This window comes from Muscardinus avellanarius (assembly GCF_963383645.1).
Source record: "Muscardinus avellanarius genome assembly, chromosome: 10".
NCBI lineage: Eukaryota > Metazoa > Chordata > Mammalia > Rodentia > Gliridae > Muscardinus > Muscardinus avellanarius.
In genome coordinates, this window is record NC_137796.1 from 92,667,658 (window position 1) to 92,690,064 (window position 22,407).

At 46.8% G+C, this 22,407-nt stretch overlaps 1 protein-coding gene across 2 annotated transcripts in view; it reads right to left on the reverse strand.

The window, feature by feature from the left end:
• Positions 1-21,436, reverse strand: part of HS3ST4 (heparan sulfate-glucosamine 3-sulfotransferase 4) — a gene marked incomplete at both ends in the record, with an annotated part of 411,626 nt that extends 390,190 nt beyond the window's left edge. Inside the window, 2 exons of one of the 2 annotated variants that reach the window (XM_080702530.1) lie at positions 20,715-21,097; positions 21,185-21,436. In XM_080702530.1, coding sequence (XP_080558656.1) covers positions 20,715-21,097; positions 21,185-21,436 — 635 coding nt within the window. Of the gene's footprint in view, positions 1-20,714 lie in introns of both variants that reach the window. The other variant, XM_080702529.1, reaches the window with a different exon arrangement.
• Between the last annotated feature and the right edge of the window lie 971 nt (positions 21,437-22,407).

Genomic DNA, 22,407 nt, shown 5'->3' on the forward strand with positions numbered 1-22,407 from the left:
CTAGTTTGGATTCCTCTCATGTAAATGGGGTTAAGAAAGAGAGTCCCTCTCACCGCATTGTTGGAAGGAATGCTGTTTGGGGGAGATACTGTATAGACAAGCTCTTGGCTAGCATTAACAAGCCCTCAATCAACAACACCGTAAGTTTTTTGTGTGTGGTACTGGGGTTCCTGGAATCCCTTCTACCTCCGGGCTACACTCCCAGGCCTAATATATATATATGTTGGTTTTTTTTTTTTTGTTTTGTTTTTGGAAACAGGGTCTCCTAAGCCAGCGCGGCTGGCTTCGAACCTGCGCGATCCTCCTGTCTCCACCTCTCAAGAATGGGGATTACAAGCATGCGCCACCACGCCCGGCAATTTTTTCTTGTATGACCAAGAAGGACAAAATCCCAAGAGCCACAGCAGGTACAGAGGTAGAGCCATGGTTCGGAAGCTACCTGACCAAACTGTGAGAGAGCCCATGGATGTCACCGACAAGGCGTACTCTAGTGGGGGGGGGTACAAAGTTAGATTTGAGGAGCAGCCAGGTTTCAGAAGCTTTCCACCCCATGCCAGGTTCCACGGCCTTTATAAAGTCAGAGGCGTACACACACCACACTGCTTCGTAACAAGAGGGCGATATCACTACTAAAATGTTAGCTAAAATACCATTCACGGAAACACTTTTCCAAAGACAGTTGTCGAAAAGGATCTTGAAGCTAAAAAAAAATATTATATATATATATATATATTCTGCACCATGAAATAAGAGCAGGGCCACCATGTCACCAAGGTGCAAAAACACGAGATGCTACCAGGAGCCACCCCCTGCAAAGCCACCACCCACACACAGGCAGCAGGGTCGGGGTACTCCTCCGCAAGGTGACAGGGAAGAGTTCTTTCCATCCCTCAGGCTGCCTTGAAATAGCACAGAAGGATTTTTTATTTTTCCTCTACTTCGTCAAGACTGTAGAGCCTGGAGCAAGTCTCAAACCTCATCTGCCCCACATAGAGAAGACGCAGCCGAGTCCCTTGGTCTCTCAAACAGGCAGCTCACGACAGGGTGCAGTAAATCAATGCCTCTTTCTCAAGTTACCAGAAAAGCTGAGACCTTGCAACCAAACCACAGTAGGTAGACATTTTCAACAATCTTCCCCAGCAGAAAAGAGGCAGCTTCCTTTCCAGACAGACCAGCAATGCGCACCGGGAGCTATTCTCTAAGATGGTGACATGTTGAGTTCAACTGGGGAAGAGGTTTCTGGAGAATCATGGCTCTGTCTGTAAGCAGGTACGAGAGACAAGTGAATTAAGAAAAGAAAAGAAAAATGCCGCCGGGCGTGGTGGCTCACGCTTGTAATCCCAGCCTTTGGGAGGTTTGCGGTTCGTGGACAGCCTCAGCTACTTAGCCAGGCCCTTTGCAACTCAGTGAGATGTTGTTTCAAAAAAAATAAAAAAGACTAAAAAATAGGGCTGGGGTGTAGTTCGAAGGTACCATGCCCCTGGGTTCCATCCCTGGTACTGAAAAATAAAAAAAAATGCCCCCCTTTCAAGCAGGGTCTGAATGAAGATCATTCTAACAGCTTTTTCTTAGAGAAGCAACAGAGGATCTTGGCTAAGATCACGCCCCCTACATGCCTTTGTTCAAATCTGGGTGAGGTCACCAATGACCTGTGTACCTTTGAGTATCATTCTACTTCTTCATGCCTCCGTTTTCCCATAAAATACATTATTCAAACTCAAGAAGAGTTGCTGGGAAGATTAGTAAAATAAAGGAGAGGCGCCCTTGAGTTTTATTTTAGTCTCCTAAGCATTCCAAGGACATTAGCTATTGTTATTAGGAAATGTATAAACCAGGTGTTGGTGGTACACAACTGCATTCCCAGCACCTGGGCGGCTGAGGCAGGAGGCTGGCAGGTTCAAGGCCAGCCTCAGAAACTTAGAAAAACCCTGTTTCAAAATAAAAATTAAATAGGGCTGGGGGGTGTTGCTCAGAGGTAGAATGCTCCTGTGTTCAATCCACAGCACCACAAAAGAAAAAGAAAGACAGACAGACAGACAGAGTTAGTTTAACATGAAAAAGTGCTGTTTCTAGAAACTAACATTTATTTTAAAATTTTGCCTCTTTCTGAAATAAAACAGAATTTGAAAAAAAAAAAAAACTTCATCGTTTATTTTTAAGTTTTTTGGTACTGAGAATTGAACCCAGAGGCACTTTACTTTCAAGCTATACTTGCAGCCCTATTTTTTTATTTAATTAACTAATTATTTATTTATTTGAAACAGGATCTCACTAGGTCTCTGAGAGTCTTCATGTGCCACTAATACCAGCTAGACTCTTAAAATAAATCCCAAGAAACTGGGAAGAGATAGCTCTTTCTGAAAACAGGCATTGTGGGTCTAACAAGAGAGGACAATGAGAAGTATTTTGTTACCACTCCTCATTCATCCATCTTGGAGGAAATGAAGATAGAGATGAACTTTCTCCGGACATCTGGGACAGAGGGAAGAATGTTTAAGCAGAAACCACCATGGTCAGATATCCTAGGGAAAGTGGAGACTTGGAGGCTGAAGCCCTAGAGCCAGCAGGAAGTTCAAGGATCACACAGGAGATTGACTAGGACCTAACAAATAGCCCAGGGGTTAAAAAGCATGCCTGTAATCCCAGTACTTGGAAGGAGGAGACAGGAGGATCACAGGTTCAAGGTCAGCCTCAGCAATTTAGAGACCCTCTTAAAAAAAAAAAACTAAAATAGACCTAGGGGTATAGCTCGAAGAAATTACACCCCTGAACTCAATTTTCAGTACCTAAAAATAAAAAATAATTTAAATAAATAGAAGCCCAAGTTCTTTAAGTTTCTCAAGGATGCCTCACTGAGGAAGCTTCGGAAAGATCCTTCAGAGTACTGCAAGATTTTCACACACAATCTGGGGGGGGGGGGGGGATACCATTCGACGCTAATGAGAATCCCACACGAAACATCAATGCACTAGATTTTGACAAGGTAGAGTTCACCTCAAAATGGGGATTTATTTTCATAAAAAAATTCTCAACAAAAGCGTAAAAAAATTAAATCACACTTAATTCTACAGTGTAGGCCTTACCTAAAGTGAAAAGAATAAAATGTCCCAGAATCAAGGCGATTGCAGAAATTCTGGACTATCTAGTTGTTATATTAAGACTGATCAAATGTCAAATCACTTCTCTCTCTCTCTCTCTACTTGGAGTGGATCCGGGCAGGAAGATTCAATGTGATGAAACAAACGATTTTACTTGCTATTTGAAGAATTCTCTCCTAAGATATACAATCCCTTTAAATTTTTCCAGGCAGCGGCTAGAGGTTGCTAAGGAAGTGATAGAAATAGAAAATATTCTAAATAAATAATTAGTGATTTCTGAGGGATGAGTTCTTCAGATATTTTTCCTAGGATTTAACATCTTAGGTGCACAGACTGGACAAGTCTCCTTTCTTGCCTTTCTCCTCTCTCCCTTTCTTCTTTCCCTCCCTTCCTTCCTTCCTTCTCTTTCTGGGTTTAAAAAGAAATGTACAATCTTCCAGCAGTGCACAAGAAGAGGTTGATTTTGAGCTGCAATGTCCGTACCCACCGGGGTGGAAAGACCCAGAACAAGGCCCAAGCTTTCTCTCTGCAGCTCTCGGAGCATCTGATTTATTCGGTTGTATTTCAGTTTAAAGACTGCATTGAAACAGAAGTTTCGAAATAGACATCTGTTGTTTTGGCATCAGCATCGATTTCTTTTCTTTGATAACCATATCCTGACTGTGCTCTGGGAAAAGTCCCTGCATCTCATCCTCCGTGCCTCCAGAAAAACTAACTCCTACCACGGCCCCAGATAAGCAATGCCTCCAGCTCAGGGACCCCTGGCAACTGGGAGGACTGCCTGACGGATGTGGGCAGCACCCTAGGAACCAACAAGCCGAAGAGAGGCTTCGGCAAGACTTCTGGGACGAGGATGGTGATCTCTGCCAACCACGCTTAGGGACAGAGAATCAGGCTGGTAGCCAGCATTACAGCCACAGGGAAGATGTTTTGAAAGGCAGACTCCCATCTCAACGGTATGAAATCCCAAACCAGAAATTTGGTGCTACTAAGCCCTAATTAAGCCACCAATCAAGAAAAAAGATAACCAACTTGGTTCATGCTGGGTTCCAATTGTGTCCAGAATGTTTGTGTGTTGTACTCAGAAGGATCCTAGTCAAGAGTTCCAAAACTACATTTTGAACCACTGGTAGGGTGGAGAGGCACATTTTCTTCTTCCTGTGGGTGAGAGGTGGAGAAATTACAAGAGGGATAGGATCCCCAAAAGATCTAGGAGCCTTTCAATAGAATAATGTGTTAAGTTAATGAGGACCAATAAGTACAGAAAAAAAATCACTTGTGTGTGCTAATGAAGGAATCAGTGGATTTGGGCGAGGTCATCAGTTTCATTGGTTGAAATTATCATACCACTTTCAGGTTCTCTTTTTATCTTGATGTGTTGTTTTTTGGTACTGGGGATTGAACCCAGCAGTGTTCAACTTTCAAGCTACACCTCTAGCCCTTTTTAATTTCTGTTTTGAAACCGGATCCCTCTAGGTTGCCGAGCGTCTAAGTTACCGTGCATAGTTCTTGAACCTGTGGCCTCCTGTCTCAGTCTCCTGAGTACTGGGACTACAGGGATGTGACACTGTGCGTGGCTTGCAGTTCTCAGATTTGTAATGGCAAATGTACCCAGTTAATACCGGGTGCAGCCATTATGTTTCTTAATATCGAGTGCCTTAACATTGATTTGTGGAAATCTGATATGTTCAGTGTTTGTCCTTATTCCAATAGTCACAGGGGTGCCAAGATGGAAAACATAATACTACCTGCCAATATTCTTTCTGTATCTAGAGAACACAAGTGAAGAAACTGGCTCAGAAGGGAATAAAGACAAGCAAAATTCACACTGCACTTGAGTTTGTTCTAAACAGGCTCTGTGAATCTCTTTTGGTGCCTATTTCCCGATCTTTGATATCATCTCTTATTTCATGATTTAGAGACAAAATTGGCAGGGTTCACCCAGGGGGGGAAGGTGAAAGGAATCAGTTTCGCCTTGTAGCTCAGGAAATGCCTGCCTTTGAACTCAGCCTAGGTCCTATAACCACCACCTGGTGGCAGTGTATTAAACAGCAAGGAATGTGGTTACCCAAAGGTCTTTTCAACTGACCGCAGCAACATTACGGTCATTTTGTGGTACCAGGTCCATACTAGGTGTTCTCTCCAGAATGGGGGAAGGAAGAAGGAGATGACTACACTGGGGGCCCTGGGCAAGAGTGGGTTACCTATGGAATGATATGTCTCACTGGTGTCACTGCATTTACCAGCATCTCCCAGTGACTGGAGCTCCCCACCAAGCAATGCACACGGTAAGTTCAGTAGCACAAGAAAGGTATGCACCAATAAAAAATTTTAAAAAAAGAAAGGTCACACTGAATTCAAGATAGCTGAGCAGATGTATAAGGGAAGGAAGGACATGAGCCATGCGATTATTTAATGAGAAGGATTTTCAGATGGAGAGAGCCACACGTGTAAAGGCCCGGAGGCAGGGCCAGGCTCAGCTTCTCAGGTACAGTGAGGAGGCTGGTGCAGCTCAGGCAGAGGAGTGAGGAGGAGAGGGTGGATGGGTGCTACTGGAGGGGTAGGAAAGGGTCAGGTCATGCAAGGCCAGGATTTGGAATGCATCTCTTGGCTAACACATGAGAAAATGAAAGACAGGGAAGTGTTCTAGTTTGCTTCATGTTCTAAAAAAGTCACCTACCACAGTAGGTCACACAGCAACCAGCAGAAAGTAGAGAGACAAGCGTAAGAGTCTACTGTCACACCTGAACAAGGGATGGGGTGGCACCAAGGTAAGCCACGCAAGACAGAGTGATAGATACAGAGAGAGAGAGAAAAATATATAGATATGTGTCTCCCTGTAGGTCTATATATTTGTGTGTGTATACACATACAGATGTGTACACTTAAATATGCACACATATATATCTCAAACACATTTATGGCAATTATATACTCTGCACAAATATTTCAAAATTTATTATACTTCATATAGCATGTCAATATAGGTGGCCTTATACCTGAGTGCTATATATATTTCAAAATTCCTGAACAAAAAAATATATATATATATTCTATAAAAAGTTGTTGGCACAGAGAAGACAAAGATCTAAAAGAAAAAAAAATTCAGTATGCAGCAGGTAGGAATGCATGCCTTCCTGGTAAGCTGCCTGCAAGAGTTAGACCTCTCATAAATGAAGTGGTGAAGATATCAGAATCTCGCTATCAGTGTACACCACTACTGGAGAATTAGATACATTTTATGTGTTTCTCTAAAATATCCTGTGATCTCTTGAAATAGTTCTTTATTCCAATTAGGGGGGAAAAAAAAGATTAGACCTGTTCAACTTATTGCCTGCTTCCAAATGGATTCACTTCTTGATAAAAGAGAATGAAAAAAGATGCGCTATGACCAGATCCTTGTGTTAGTTCCTGTAGCTAACACCATCCCCCAGACTCATTCTCCCTTCCTCTTCTAGCACACAGCCACATGGCCTGTTCCCCAGACTCCTCTGCAGCTGGAAGTGACCAGACCACTAAATCCTCACCAACCTAGCAAGGGCGGAAGTGACAGGCATAATCCTAACATCTTCTTTGCCTGCCCAAAAGGAATCTGCTTCCGGGGCTTTGCCTCCCTTTTCCTTCCCACTGACTGAAATGGAGGTGGAGTGATGTCCCAGCTCTGATCATGCAGAGGGAAAAAAAAAAAAAAAAAAACCTTTTGGGCAAGAGTTCTCAGACAGAGACAATTTGGACCCATCAGGGGTGTGTCTAGAGCCATTTTAGGCTGTAAAGATTGAAGGGAGGTGCTATTGGCCTATAGTAAGTAGAGGCCAGAAACATCCTACAACACACAGGACAGTTGTTCACAATGGAGACTTTTCTGGCCCATTAAAAATATCCATAGTGCTAAAACTGGAAAGCCCCACTCTAAGACAATATTCCTCATACTTTATGCACCATAATTACTGTGGATCTTCCTGAAATGCAAATCTGCTGCAGAAAGACAGAGATGGAAGCTGAGATGCTGCATTCTAAGAAGCTCTTGGGGATGGGGGGACAGCAGGCAAGGAAGAAACAAGGATCTGAATGATCTGGTGAAGCACAGCTGAACCCTCAGCCTACGCTGACTGGTATTCAAACATACCCAACCATACCCCTGGGCTCTGTATTCAGCTTGAGGCCCCCCTGGGCGGCTGGTGGCCATACAGCACTGTGTTCATTATGTAGGAGAGAAGTAAACTTCTCTCCTACATAATGAGACCTAGAGAGCCCTGGAAGGGATGTTTTCCAGAAATGGAGAAAAAAATGAGCAAAAGAGAAAAGAAGAAATGAAGAAATGAAGGGAGGGAGGGAGGATGAAAGAGAAAAGAACACGACGGTGACTACTAAGGCATCTAAAAGCGTATTAGGATGCCGGCCACGATGGCGCATACTTGTAATCCCCGCGCTTGGGAGGCGGAGACAGGAGGATCGCAGGTTTGAAGCCAGCCTCGCTTTTTTATTTGTTTCCAAATAAAAAAATTTAAAAATAGGTCTGGGAGAGGAGCCCGGAGGTAGAAGGGTTTCCAGGAACCCCAGTACCACCAAAAAATAAATAAATAAAAATAAAAACATAAAAGCATATTAGGTTCCCATGGCTGCTATAACAAATGGTCACAAACTTAAAGCTTAACATGATACAAACATATCATCTTATGATGTGGACGCTGGAAGTCTGAAATACCTGTCAATAGACTAAAATGAAAGTGTCAGTAGGGCTGCATTCCTTTGGGATGCACCAGGGAAGATTCTATCTCCCAGCTTTCCCTTAGTTTCTAGGAGCTGCCCACAGGCCTTGGCTCACGGCCTCTTCTTGGATCTTTAAAGGCAACACAGTCAAGGGGGCCCTTCTCATGCTGCCATTCCTCTGCTTCTCTCTCCATTTATAAAGTTCCTTGTGATCACATCGAGTTTGTCCAAATAATCTGGGACTATCCTTTTTTTAATTTTCTTTGGTTGGTGCATTGTAATCACACATCATACTGAAGTTCCTAGTGACAGAGACATCTGTGCACACAGCACTTGGCGAGCTTTCCCCTGCCCTCACTCTCATCCCACTATCTCTCCTTCCCTGTACACGATATTGAGGTCAGCTTTGATCATTTCATATACGTACATAGGACCAATGCAAATGTTTTTTTTCATCGCCTCTTCTTTTTGTAAAGTCAGCCGCTGAGCACTGAACAACCTTAATTCCTTCTGCGATCTAACATACTTCAACATAGTCCCAGGTTCCAGGGATGAGGATGCAGACATTTCAGGAAGGCTCTTCCTCTGCTCACCACGGAGGGTTAGGAAGCAGACTGTATGACCAAGATGGGCGAGAGGGCCAGGTGTGCGAGGAGAGAGATGATGGGCCACTTGAGAGCAAACGGAGAGACTCTTCAAGTTGCTTCTGCAGCTCATCCACTGCAAGGCGGCCCAGGAAGCACAACTCACAGCACCGTACCTTGTTTCAGCATCAAAGGAGGACACCCCAGTGGCTGCAAGTCAGGTGAGTTATGCAGGCTGAGGTGGCCCAAGAATTCTCCAGAACTTTATGCAGTCTGCCCTAAGAACATTTGCTCTCCGTGCTATATAATAGTTTCTGTAAATTAAACCTCTTAATCTAACTTTATGATAAGAGTGCTTGTCCTGTATTTCAGGTACTCCCTGGAGTGCAACATCCCAGAAAACCAATTACCTGCAGGAATTCGTGGAAACGTGCATGGATTAATAAACAGCGAGTCCAGGGAGGTGCGGCAGCTCCCAGCACATAATTGTCGCCCTTCTTTGCAAAACTCTCCCTTGCAAAACCACTGCGGAGTTACGTGAGGCGGTTATCCCCATTTTAGAGATGAGACAGCAGAGGCTCAGAAATGCTGTTTGTGTGCAAGAGCAAGGGACCGGCAAAGCTCAGACTAAAATCCTTAACTTCTGACTTCAGGTCCGGCTTCTTTTCCAGGTGGCTCCAAATAGTCTAACTCCCCTGTGAGAGAGGAGTGTGGAAATTCGACTCAAATATTTCCCCATCTCTGGGGGAGCCCAAAGTTCCAAACTCCTTCCAAAACTTTAATTGGGAAGCACAGGGAAGGTACTCTTGTCTAGAACAAGCACACAAACCAAACCTAGGGCCTCTAGGTAATTATCTGATTGGGAGTTTTTGTACTGAGGATTGAACCAAGGGCTATTCTATCTCCAAGCTTTACCCTCAGCTCTTTTTATGACTGATTTTGAAACAGGGTTTTGCTAGAGTACTGAGAGTCTTGCTAAGTGTCTGAGGCTGGTCATGAACCGGTGATCCACCTGTTTCAGTTCCGGTGATCCACCTGTTTCAGTTCCGGTGATCCACCTGTTTCAGTTTCCCAAGTTCTAGGATTATAGGCATGTGCCACCATGCCTGTCATCATCTGAGGGGTGTGTGTGTGTGTGAGTGGGTGTGTGGGTGTTTACTGAACCCAGGGGCATTCTGCCTCTGAACTACACCCCAGCCCTTTTACACCTGTAATCTCAATACCTGGAAGGCTAAGACTGGCAAACTGTAGTTTCAAGGCCATCCTCAGCAACTTAGCACCAAGACCCTCTTTCAAAACTAAAAATAAAAAGGGCTAGGGGTGTAGCTCAGAAGTAGAATGTCCCTGGGTTCAACCTCTAGTACCCAAAACAAAAGTACTGATGATTGATAAACTACCATGTATTGAGTACCTGGTCCTGTTTGTTCAGGGCACTGGCCAGGAGCAAGATAGACAAGCTCTTGGATTCTCTGCCTTGTTCCTTCTCGACAGCAGGAGATAAGTAAGGGGCATGGCTTTGGAGAGTAATGTGTGCTCTGAAGAAAATGAATCAGGGTAACAAGCTCAGAAGTGGAAGAAGGTCTTGAAATTAGGTCATCAGGAAAGGTGTTTTGGAGGAGCTAAAATATGAACAGACACCTAAAAGGGTAGAGGAGGATACCTCCGCAGTTTAGGGGTTAGGAGAGTAGAATGTTCCAAGAGGTGCAGAGAATAAAAAGGCCCTACTGTGAGAATGAGCTCATCATGGACCCAGAACAGAAAGCAAGTTGCTTTCCCTGTGCGCTGTCAGGAAAAAGAGCCCTGAGTTAGCCAGTCTCGTGGGCAGCCCAGGCCATTTAAACCCAGGAAAGCGAAAAGCGGCAAAATGTCAACGCCTAGTACTTACTCCCCAACTGCTGGAAGATTCACTTCCGGTAGAAAAGATCTCGGAGACAAACATAAGGAAACACCGCACGTCAGCGGCCTCATGCCCGGGTTTGGATCCCAACTCCACAGTGTGAACAAGTTAGCTCCCCTCCCAGGGTCTCTACTTCCTCCCTGTAAAGTGTGGGTAATAACCATCCCTACTGTGTGAGTTCCTGGTAAAGACTGAGTAAATCTGGCTCTTGGAGCAGAGCCCAGGGCGCATACGCACACGTAAGTACCACCTCTGCTCTACAATCATGGGCACGGGTCCTTTGGACCGGAAGCCTTGTCTCCCTGTCCATCCTAAAATAATTACTGTTTATCCCCAATCTGTCTTCTGCTTTGCATCCACATGGATGCATTTGCCTTATTAATTTACACCAATTCAACTGTTTTTTTTTTTTTTTTTTTGGTGGTGGTACTGGGGTTCCTGGAAGCCCTTCTACCTCCGGGCTACACTCCCAGACCTATTTTATATTTTTGAAACAGGGTCTCTTAAACCAGCGTGGCTGGCTACGAACCTGCGCGATCCTCCTGTCTCCGCCTCCCAAGCGCGGGGATTACAAGCTTGCGCCCCCACGCCCGGCTCCAAATCAACTGTTAAAGCACATCTTGGGCAGGGTCCTACCACCCTGAATATGGCATATAAATCAGTCAGACACTGCACTGCAAGGAATCACAACACAGTGTACAACTGTCTTACCAAACTTTCCTGTGGGGAGTAAGGGAGGGCTGTCTGTGACATTCTTGGGTCATCTTGGGTCATGTTCATTCTTGACATCTTGGGTCATGTTCATGGACGAAATATTTTTCAGCCTGCTTTCAAACACACCTCATCTCCATTTAGGCAGCAAAGAATCAAACAGAAATTAGGAGGGAGAAAGTGGAATAAAAATAAATAAATACTGTCCTAGAGAAGGCCTCTTCCCATTTACTTTTATGTTCTTTGGTGTGTCTCAGGATAGTATTAAAATTTTGTTCTTACAAGTCCCTTGCAATTGCTTTGGGTAAATTCCTTCCTACTTTCTTTGTCTTGTTAGTTCTGAAAAAAAAAAAAAAAAAGTATTTTCTCCCATTAAATTTCCAAAATGGCTGACACAGGCATACAGGAAAACTATGTGTAGTTTCCTGACCAGTATCTTAGTATCTTTAATGAATTCTGTTACAGTTTCTAATAGATTTATGGAGAGATGGGTTCTCTCGAGTTTCCAAAAATAGTAAAAATTGCTTGCAGAGAGTGATAATTCTGCCTTCCCTTTCCTACTTCTTTTTCTCATGTAATTGTATTATCCACTAATTCCTGAATGATAGTAAATAAGAATCATGATAATATACATTCTTATCTTGTCTGGATTTAACAGGAATGGATACTGCCACTGTTATGTCGCTCAAGATGATACCAGCGCTGGGTATGTGATTCTATTTTATTAAGAGGCTGTCCCAAAAAAATTGGGAATAGGTATTTATTTTATCAGATATGATTTTAGCATCCATAAAATAAATCACAGGATTTTTCTTATATGTTGATATTAATAATAAATCACATGATTGAAATTCCCAAGATTGAACCATCCTTTCATTCTTGGAGCAAGTGCTACTTTGTCAAGGCTTATATTAATTTGTAAGGTAATCATTTATATCTCTCTTTCTCCACCGAGTGAGCTCTTTTCAGATCATCCATTCGTGTTTGAGCCCTTCACAAAGCACATATTTTGTGAAACATGTTTAATAAATAAAGGAATAAAGAACTGAATAACAATTACACTGAACCCCCCTACACACACACACACACACACACACACACACACACACACACTAATCCTTTGTATCTCTTTCCAGCTTAAATGCTACATTAAAGGGACTATGTGCCTTTCTCGTGGGCATCTGGCTTAACTAGCCTCTACTTTTCTAGCAATGAAAAAAAATTTTATTTGGCACTGGGGATTGAACCCAGGGACATGCTACCTCTGAGCTACATCACAGCCTAATTTTATTTTTTGCTTTAAATAAGGGTCCCACTAAACTGCTCACAGTGGCCTCAAACTTGCAATCCCCTTGTCTTCATCTTCCAAGTACCATGATTACTGGCATGTACCGCAACACCTAGTTGAAACAGAAACCCTGAACCCCTCTTTCTCTAAGGGCAACTATTCCCTATGGTTCAATAGGGCTAAGCCTGCTTCTCCACTCCTATCACCCGAAGCCAAACCAAAAGGGTGGCTCTGTCACACAGGTCAAATTAGAATTTTAAACAATGATTAATTTAGGAATGAGCAAATGTCCCACCCAGAGCAAAGGCATCTCCAGGAATTTCATTCAGAAGCTCTTAAATATTTCCAAAATAACATAGCAAAATATTTCCAAACATAAAATATGTTTGTCTAGGGCTGCTACCTAACATTTTGACTACAATGTTGTACAAACAGCCTATGTAAGGATGTAAGTTAGAGAGAAACATGGCACAGAAAATAAAAAGACAGAGGCCAAGTGATATCACTGCAGCCCTTGACCCAGATTTTCCTGAAGCTGTGGCCCCAGACTATTCAAGCACATAAGCTGATACGTTGTTTATACTCATTTAAGTTCAATAGCTATCACTTACAACCAAAAAATTACTGCCTAATTCACATGTTGCTTTGCTGTCCTGTAAATAATGTTTTGTATGTTCATAAAAAAAGGTTAAAAATAATTGTTTAAAAGAAAGCAATCCTACCTAGCAAATGTTTTTTAAAAAAAAAATCAACCGCCTGCTTTTAATTAATGGCAAGATTGGCTGAAAGGCTCCCTTAGTGAATTATAATTTCAGATTGAAATTCCCTAGACAGTTATAGAGTAGCTTGTTAAACCGCAGAAACCAAAGGAATCCAGATCTGCCTTTACCAGGGTGGTAGTTCCGTTCCTTCCAGAGATATCATTCATTATGCAAGACCCAAACCTTTAAAATGTTTCAGTGTACAGCTCTGGCAATCTCTCATTCACCTAAAGTCTCCAGGCCTCTCCATCGACTCTATTTAAAAGTAAAACGTGCCTGGTATGAATTACAAAAATAAAAACTAAATCCTGTTACAATGGTGGGACCGCTCCAGTGCAAGCCACCAAAGCCCAGGACAGGGAGAGTGACAAGGTCTTCCAAAGACACCCTGCATCCTCTGGTGCTTTCAATTTGGTGCCTTCACATCCATTTGGGGCATCCCACCAAAGCAGGGCAGCCTGTCAGCCCAGAGCGCCTGCACTGCCCCTCCCTACTCCCGGAGCAGAGAAGCTGGCTGTGGTTACCTGGGGGAAATCAAACTCTTCTCCTCCTTCAGCTCCAGTGACAATAGACTGAATTCTGGAATCCAGCTTTGATTACTCCCTGGAGAGCTATTTAAGAGCTGCTTTAGGACTTAAAATCCCTCCTTCAGACATAATCTTGAAATAAAAGATTATATTCAAATGGGAAAAAAATGCACCACCACTTTCTCTTTAGGGCCCTGGGTCCTATTGGGCAGGATGAAAGAAAGACACTGAAGAGAGAGGAAGGAGAAAAGCAAGGAAGAAAACGAGGGAGGGAAAGAGAGAGAGACGGGAGAAAAAGAATTGGAGAGAAAGAGGGGAAAGAAAAATGTAGGGTGGCATATACTCCCCGGAAAAGACCTGAAATAAAATCCTCTTGCATTTCATCCTCACGGAAGTAGATAAACATGGAGCCCATTCTGCAGATGGACAAGCTGAGACGCAGTGTTTGTTTACAGATCACTTGTTCAAGGGGACACGATGAGGGCGCAGCAGATTCTGGCTCAGAGACACCAATATGCTCCAGATCATGAGGCTTCGATTCTGCCTCCCTCCAAAGAGACAAAGGCAGAAGTTTATTCTAGACGCAAAGCATTTTGCTGAAAGAATGGGCCCTACAGAGAGGAGAGGGCCTCACTGCAAAAAGTACAGAGATGAATAGATAAGCAAGCGGACCTCCCACTGGACAACGCAAATCCCATTTTTCTGCCACTCTGGCCTTCATCATCCTGACCAGAACCTATTTTACCAGTTCAAGATATCTATAGGGATCAATTATAGGCCCTTCTGCTTAACAAGTAAAAAACTGGGAATTTTCCTACGTTCGGGGAAATACTCATTGAGAGCAAAAAGGGTATGTGTTTTTTTTTTAAGTTTGTTTTTCTGTCTCAAAGATCCTGTTTCTAGGAAGCTTTTTGGTGTGACTGTTGCAACATATCTGGGAGGTATTTCCCCTGTGCTACTACAAAAATCTGTGAAAGGGGGAAAAAATCCTAATAGCACATATAAGCCACAGCTCTGGCCACCGTAACAGGAAGAGGCACGCCAGCTCCTTGCTGAAATAACTTTAAGCCAGAGGTCTTAAACTTGAAGCCAGCTGGCTGTAACCAGCCCACAGATGGGTTTTGTTTTTCCCATGGTATTGGCCCACACGGTGCTCTTAAGAAACCAAAATCTGTAACCAACATTAAAAACCAGAAGATGCCGCATCAAAACCTGACCCTCTGGTTTCTATTATGAAGCTAGAGGCCAGGTAACGGGGTACCACAACTGCCTACAGAAAATAGTCGCCCAAAGAAAGATGGCCGCCCCTGAGCCACAGCAGATGAGCCCCGCTTCCTCCACATGTAGGAGACCTCACTCATTTCTGTCCTGAAAACATCAGAGCCTGAACCCTGAGTTTAACAGATTAAGCAGAGGCAGGTTGCAAAGCCAGTCATCCTTGGGCTTTTCCCAAACCATCCCAAATAAGGCAAATAATTCGAAATGATGACATCAGTGCCACAAGGCCAAGCTATGGCCGCAAGAGAATGAAATGGAAAATCCTGTGGTCGGGTCCATTTGGATTTCTGCTCTAGGACCCTTGTTTTGTTTAGAAATGCATCCATTCACTTTTGTTACTTCATTTGTCCCTCTAAAAAATCCTACAAGGAAGAAACGGCTCTCAGATAAACAACTCAAGGCAGGTGAGGTTATAAATAAGTTATCCAACCAGCCCCTTGCTTTTCAAACGAGGTCCACATATGGGCAGCAGCTACAGCATCTTGGAGCATCTTAAAAATACAAAATCTCAGGCCTTGCTCAGACTGGCTCAATCAGGATCTGGATATTATCAATATCCCCAGGTGACTCATGAATTCTTTTGCGGGGCCAGGGACAGGTACTGGGGATCGAACCCAGGGCCTTATGCATGCCAGGCATGTTATGCTAACCACTATGCTACACATCCAGCCCAATGCATGCATCCTTAGTTTAAAAAGCAGTCTGCCACACAAATGCTACCCAGTGGATATATAATCTGAGTTAGAAGTGTGCTTTTCAATTTTCTAGGAGCCACATTTTAAAAGTAAGGAGGTGAAATTTATTTAATAACTTCTTTTACTTAAGTTAATATGACTATTACAAGTTTGACACATAGTCACTATAAAATCACTAATGAAGAATTTAGCACGCTGTGTATTTTCTCCTTACAGTATGTTTCAATTCGAATGTATAGCCTGTTTGATAGCTGCATGCAGATAGTAGCTACCATCCTGGACAGAAGAGTTCTGAGCCATCGATTACTTAAATTGTCCTTTATAGCTTCTATCACAACCAGGGCTTTTACTACACCTCATGGCTTGTTTGCTTTTTGTCTGCCCAACTCTCCTAGTAAAATGTCAGTTCCAGAAGAACGGGTGCTCCATTTCTCTTCATTGCCAATGTTATCCTCAGTACTTAAAACAGTACTGGGTGCACAGGCAGCATTTATTAAATATTGAATGGGGGAAGGATATGACCTTTCTAGTACTTGATGTGTGGCAATGTGGTATAGGGGGAGGGAGATAAAGCACTTTGAAATTGAAAAGATGTGGGTTCAAATCTCAGCTGGGGACCCAACCAACCATATGACTCTGAACCAGTCATTCACCCTTGCAGAATAACGGAAAGGCTGTGCATAAAACGGAAATGCTAGCCAGGCATGATGGCACACACCTATGGTACTTGGAAGGCTGAGAAAGGAGGATTGCAGGTGCAACGTCAGCCTCAGCAACATAGCAAGGCTCTTAGCAAGCCAGCGAGATAACTTAGCAAGACCTGTTTCTAAGTAAAAAATAAAATAGGGCTAGGGGTGTAGCTCGGAGGTAGAATGCCCCAGGTTCAATCCCCAGTACAAAATAAAAAATGGAAATGCTATTTTAGCTCACAGCATACCCGAGACACTCAAAAGCTGCCACACATCTATAAAGCGCCGGCCACCACAAAAGTAGGTGCTTTGGCACTGCCAGTACCTTTCCAGTCTTCTTTCTCTCTCCAGATGCTGCGTGCAAAAAAAATGCTGCTGACCACCGGCCACTTTCCTCCGGGTAGCAGGACCATGACATCTGAGGAAACTATCCTGAATTACTTCTGCCCAGCCCATGGAGTCTGCATGTTAAGTGTTGACAGGGGAGATGAAACCAAAGAGTCGCTTCCCATCGCCCGGGAGCCGAGCGGCTTTCCTGGAGCACTGTGGTCATGGTTACTGTGGAACAAGTAAGCCACCAGGGGGAATACCACTATGTTGCTTCTGTCACTCTAATGAGCTCTGCAGTGACCGCCAGGGGCCTGCCAGATGTCCCATCCCAGAGAAGAACTCACTGTCTCTGTCCACACAGCTTGCTTGAGCTCACACTGGAAGCTGGTTATAGCTTTGCCCTTTTTTGAAGAATGACAGAAAGAAATGGGTGGTGGGTTTCATCTACCCCTACTTATTAATCGCCAGCCTGTGTTGATGCACACCAAGGGAGGGTTGCTTCTCTGAAGCCTTAACACCCACAACCTGATCCATCCGTCAATGTGGCCCTGAAAATCTAATGCGCCGTCCTAATCTCAAATGTGTTTTTACATCACATTAGATCAACAGCATTGGAGCAAAGCAAAACCCGGATTTAGAGATGACTGGAGTGATGGGAAGGAAATAAAACTGCTGGGCTGAATGGCTGGGTGTGAGGGAACCCCCAGGCCAGCAGCCCTGATTTCTCCCTGGCACTTCCTCTGGCCATAAACAGAAGCATTCTGCCAAAAGCAAAATTAGCAGGCTACTGGTAGCAAGCACATTTGAAATAATAATAAGTAAATAAAGAAGAGAAACAATCAAAACCGTGACTTAACTTGTAGATCTCTAAACTGGCAAACAGATTCCACAGAGCATAATGGGTATAATAAGGAACAAGACTGCTCGCAGAGGCTATCACTTAAAAGACTGAGTTGCCAGGCGTGGTGGTGCACACTTGTAATCCCAATACTTGGAAGGCTGAGACAGGAGGATCACACAGGTTCACAGCCAGCCTCAGCTACTTAGTGAGGCCCTCTACAACTTAGTGAGACCCCCGTTTCAAAATAAAGAATAAGCCGGGAGTGGTAGCACACACTTGTAATCCCCGCGCTTGGGAGGCTGTGACAGGAGGATCGCACAGATTCAAAGGCAGCCTCAGCTACTTAGTGAGGATCTCAGCAACTTAGTGAGACCCTGTTTCTAAAAAATATATAAAATAGGTCTGGGAGTATAGCCCGGAGGTAGAAAGCCTCTGGGCTCCACATGCAGTACCACCAAAAAAAAAAAAAAAAAAGAATAAAATGGAGTTAAGAATGTAGTTCAGAGGTAATATGCCCCTGGGTTCAATCCCCAATACATATATATATGACTCAGCGTGAAACACAGTGTGCTGATGGGAGCCTGTAATCCCAGTCCTTGAGGGGCTGAGACTGGAGGATCACAGGTTTGCCAAACTCAGCAACTTCAGAGAGCCCTCTGCAACTTAGCAAGATCTGTTTTGAAACAAAAAATAAAATAGGGCTGAGAGTATAGCTCAGAGGTAGAATGCACCTGGGTTCAATTACCAGTACCCTCCTTCCAAAAATACTAAATAAATGAATAAATAAATATATAAATAAGACTCAGAGTTTGACCAAGGAACTGAAATGAAGGATGTCAGTCACTGGTTTGAATACATGCCACTCTTTCTTTTGCTACAATATAGTGTAGCTGTCACCCCCTCCTGCTCCATGGGAAACATGTAGAAAAGGTCTGAAGGGGGGAAATTAATAAAAAAAAAAATTCACAAATACCCTCAAAGTACTCCTGTCTATGACAAGGCTCCTCAAGGCTCGCCCTAAAGACTCAGCTTCTGTGAGTCCGGGAGCTTCCCGGAGGCTAGGGAGTCCCTCTGTGTTAGACACGTTTGGGCAGGAAGCTTGTTCTTAAGAGAGTTTTTTTTTTTTCCCCCCTCAGGCCCTTCCAAAGGGCATCACTCGGCATTATAAAGATCTACCACAGGCAAGCTGCTGGGGTGAGGGGTGGAGGACAAAGACATCTCAGAGGTTCCTCCTAACTGAAGACCAAGAGAATCTTGTTCTGTCCACACCTCTGGAGGTCAGCAATTCTATGGATGGGTACCAAATGTTGACACCATGCCCCAAATGTCACCCGTGTTGGCTGGGAGCAGGAACCAGGGAGAACCACACTCCTAGAATATCTTCAGTAACCATATTGTGATCACTTGGTTGTTTATACACCTTCTCTTTCCAGCCTCGGTAGAAAAGTACACAGGACAATTTGCCATCTGGCTTTTCTTCATTCAGAAAATTCTCCAGAACCCACAGTGGGACTCCCCAGCACCATGTACCCCTTATCAACTTTAAGTCACCTGAATAAACACCCCCTTGTCTATTTCCAGTGTATCAAAGCACCTCCAACAAGGCTGGAAAGATTTGATCTGTATGCCTCTCCAAAAGAATATTTGACACTTTATACAAGATAACAGCTTGAAAATGAGAACTGGAAATAAAAGCCCATAGAAACCCTCACAGGACCAAAGCTCACCCCACAGAAGAAACCAGAACATCCCCACACCCAACAATTAAACAACAAAACCCTCCCCAGACATCAGAGCTGTCTCCCTTCTGCTGCTGCTGTTGCCTTAGTCATCCTTACACCTTTTAAATTATAATCGCAAACTGGAAGCCACGGCTCGTGATGTTATAAATACTGATTTTCCAGTTAAATTAGGCATTTGCTGTTTTATGTTTTGATAGGAAGGGGTTGTTTGAAGCCTCCTAAAATATTGCAATTAGTTCTTGCTGTTGAAACAGACAAGACATTAACAGACACATTTGCCGTTTCAGTATAATGTGCTGGAATGTTTATGCCTAAGAGTACTTTTCTCCCGGAGCTTTTAAAGCACAAGGCATATTTATTTTTAAGAGTGGAAGAACCCAATCACAATCCGGATATTTATTATACACTTCTGAAGTTATTTCGAAAAAACTTTCCCAGGCTGCCATCTAGCCTAGAAAGCAGAAAGACTCTTCAGCAAGGAAAGTGACCTGTCATGAGACAATTTTACCTATTGACTCTGGGGAAAGGATGACATCACTTTAGCTGACAAAAGTGTTTCCGTTTGACAATTCCAATTAATAACTGGAATGCAATCGAGATGAAACCAGCCATCCAGATCTGTTCTGCAGAAAGATATGGGAAGGGAGGCAAGCGGGTGGGGGGAATGAGCCAGGGAGGTTTGCATTTTGGACATCTGGACCAGTATTGTTTTAAATGGCATAGCTGGCAAGAGAGCTAGATTATTAATTTATTTCACCTCCACTTAACTTTCTAGTCCGCTCTGCTGTCTTTCTCTCACCACCAGCAGACGGTGGCAAAGGGGTGGGGGGACCGGAACAGCTCACAAGACATAAGCTCCAATCTGTTGTGAAGGAGGTGCAGATTACTGAGGGCACGGAGCAGGGCATACACACGCTTAGAGCACCAGCTGCCATTTAGACACCGAGGCTCGGCTCCTGATGCAAAATCAACCCAGGGGGTTAGAAAGTTCCGGAGGTGGGGAACATCCTGTCCTCCCTAGAAAACCAGAGCCAGAGCGCCAGCCTTATCTTTTGAAAACGGGTTCCCCTTGCATTTCGCTCTGACCTTAAATACCAAAGTTGGATTCCAGCCACGCGAATGCGTTCGAGGGCGATTCTGGTTGATTCCAGGGGATCTCAAAGCCCCTTCGTCAATGTAACTATCCTGTCTCATTCCTCGGAGTCCCCAACACAGAGCCCTGGGAATGCCTGAGCGAGGAAACACCCCGCGGGCAGGAGGGCTGGGGATTCCCAGGTTGGCAGCTGGGTATCTTCAAAAAAGTGCATCCTCCTATGAGAAGCCAGAGGCCGGGCAGGTGGCACATCCTCCCCTCGCCCCGAAATAAAGTGACCTTTTACCGGGAGTCCAGCCCTCGCAGCCGCTGCCCCTGAGGATCCCCGCCAGGACTCTCAGCGCCCATTGGGGCGGCCAAGGGTTCTTTCTCTTGGGACTGGACGGCGCCTGGTTTCCCAAAGGCAATGGAAGCAGCAGCTTCCCCCTCGGGGGCGCCCCGGGTGCCTCTCCCGTCCCGCGGGGTCATACCTGTACCACTCCAGCCCCTTGTCGTAGTTCCGGTCGAAGAAGTGCGGCTCTACGCCCACCGCCCGCACGTCCGGGTGCACTCGGATGGCCTCCAGCAGCGCGCGGGTCCCTCCTTTCTTGACGCCGATGATGAGCGCCTGGGGCAGCTTCTTCTCCCCGTAGTCGGGGGTGCTGACGGCGCCGCCCCTGTCGCCGCTCGCGTTGGCCGCTCTCCGGCCTGCCAGCTCCTCGTCCGTGGTGCTGGACTCCTGCGCCTCCCGGTCCAGCAGCGCGCTCTGCGCCGTGACCATCTCGCCGGGCGCCAGCGGGGTCCGGAGCCAGGCGTCCCGGGCGCCCCCGCCGCCGCTCGCCAGCCCCCAGCCGTCGGCCCCGGGGGCGGCGGGCTGCTCGGGGGGCTCGGGCGGCTCCCCGCGGCTGGCGTTGTCCGGCGGCGGCGGCGCGGGCGGCTGCGAGGGGGCGCCGGGGCGCACGGGGGGAGGCGGCGGCGAGCTCGGCGGGGGCGCGGCGGCGGCGCCCGGCGGCTCCTGCAGCGCCAGGGGGAACTGCAGCGAGCCCGAGCCGCCCAGGAGGCTGTAGCACAGGTAGGTGACCGACAGAGACAGGGTGCACATGAAGAGCAGCTTGCGCGCCGGCGGCCCCTTAGCGGAGGCGCCGGGCGGCGGCGGCGCGGCCAGAGGCGGCGGCGGAGGCGGAGGCGGCGGAGCTGCGGGCCACGGGGCCATCGCGGCTCCCGGCTCGCGGCGGCGGCGGCGGCGGCCCCCGGCGCTGCCCGGACATGGTTTCAGCCGCCGCCCCCGCCGCCGCCGCCGCCGCCGCCGCCGCTGCCCAGCCGCCCCGGCTGCATGGAGCGACGCCGCCGCGCCCCCGGCCCTGGCCGCTGTCCCGCTGCGCCGGGGGGGAGCCCGGCCGCATGGCCCCCTCCGCGCCCGGCCCCGGCCGCCACCCCCCCCAGCCTCCGGCCGGGGCGCCGAGGGGGGCGCGCGGGCCCGTCGGCGGCACCCGCTCCGTGCGCGGCGCCCGCTGGCCCCGCTCGGCCGCGGCCCCGGCAGCCCGAGTTCCTTCCCCGCTGCTAACTTTCTGCGGGGAGAGCGGAGCGGCGCGGCGCGGAGGGGAGGGGGGGCGCGCGCGCGCCCGGCGCCGCCGAGGGAAGGAAGGGGGGTGCGCCTCGCGCGCGCTGCGGAGGGGGCGCGGAGCCGAGGCTGCGCCGGGGCCGGGGCGCCCGAGAGCGGCGCGGGCCCCCCAGGGCTCCGCCACCCCGCACGCGCGCGCTGGGCGTCCCCGCCGGCCTCGGGCTGCCTCCCTCCCCTGGGAGTCCCGGAGCCCGGCGCTCCAGCCCGGTGTCCAGACTTTGAGGGAGCCCGCGCAGGGCCAGCCGGCGCCCGGCACTGGGCAGCCGGGCCAGCCAGGGGCGCGCTGTCTCCGGGGCTTTTCCCCTCCCGGGGATTCCCGGCAACCTCAGCCCATCCCGGACCCTCCCTTTCCTCACGTTGGCCGTCCCTAAGACCTGCCTGGGGCTGGGCAGTGAGTCCTTCTCCACGACAGCTTTCCCATCCCAAGTCCATCTCTCCAGCCTCCCCTCCTTACCCTGAAGCTCGGGAGGGGTGGAGCTTTGGCACAAACCCCCAGGTGTCCCAGCCCCCCCCGCCCCCCCCCAGCGTTCGCCTCTGTCCTCTAAGCAGGTGATTCTAGTTTC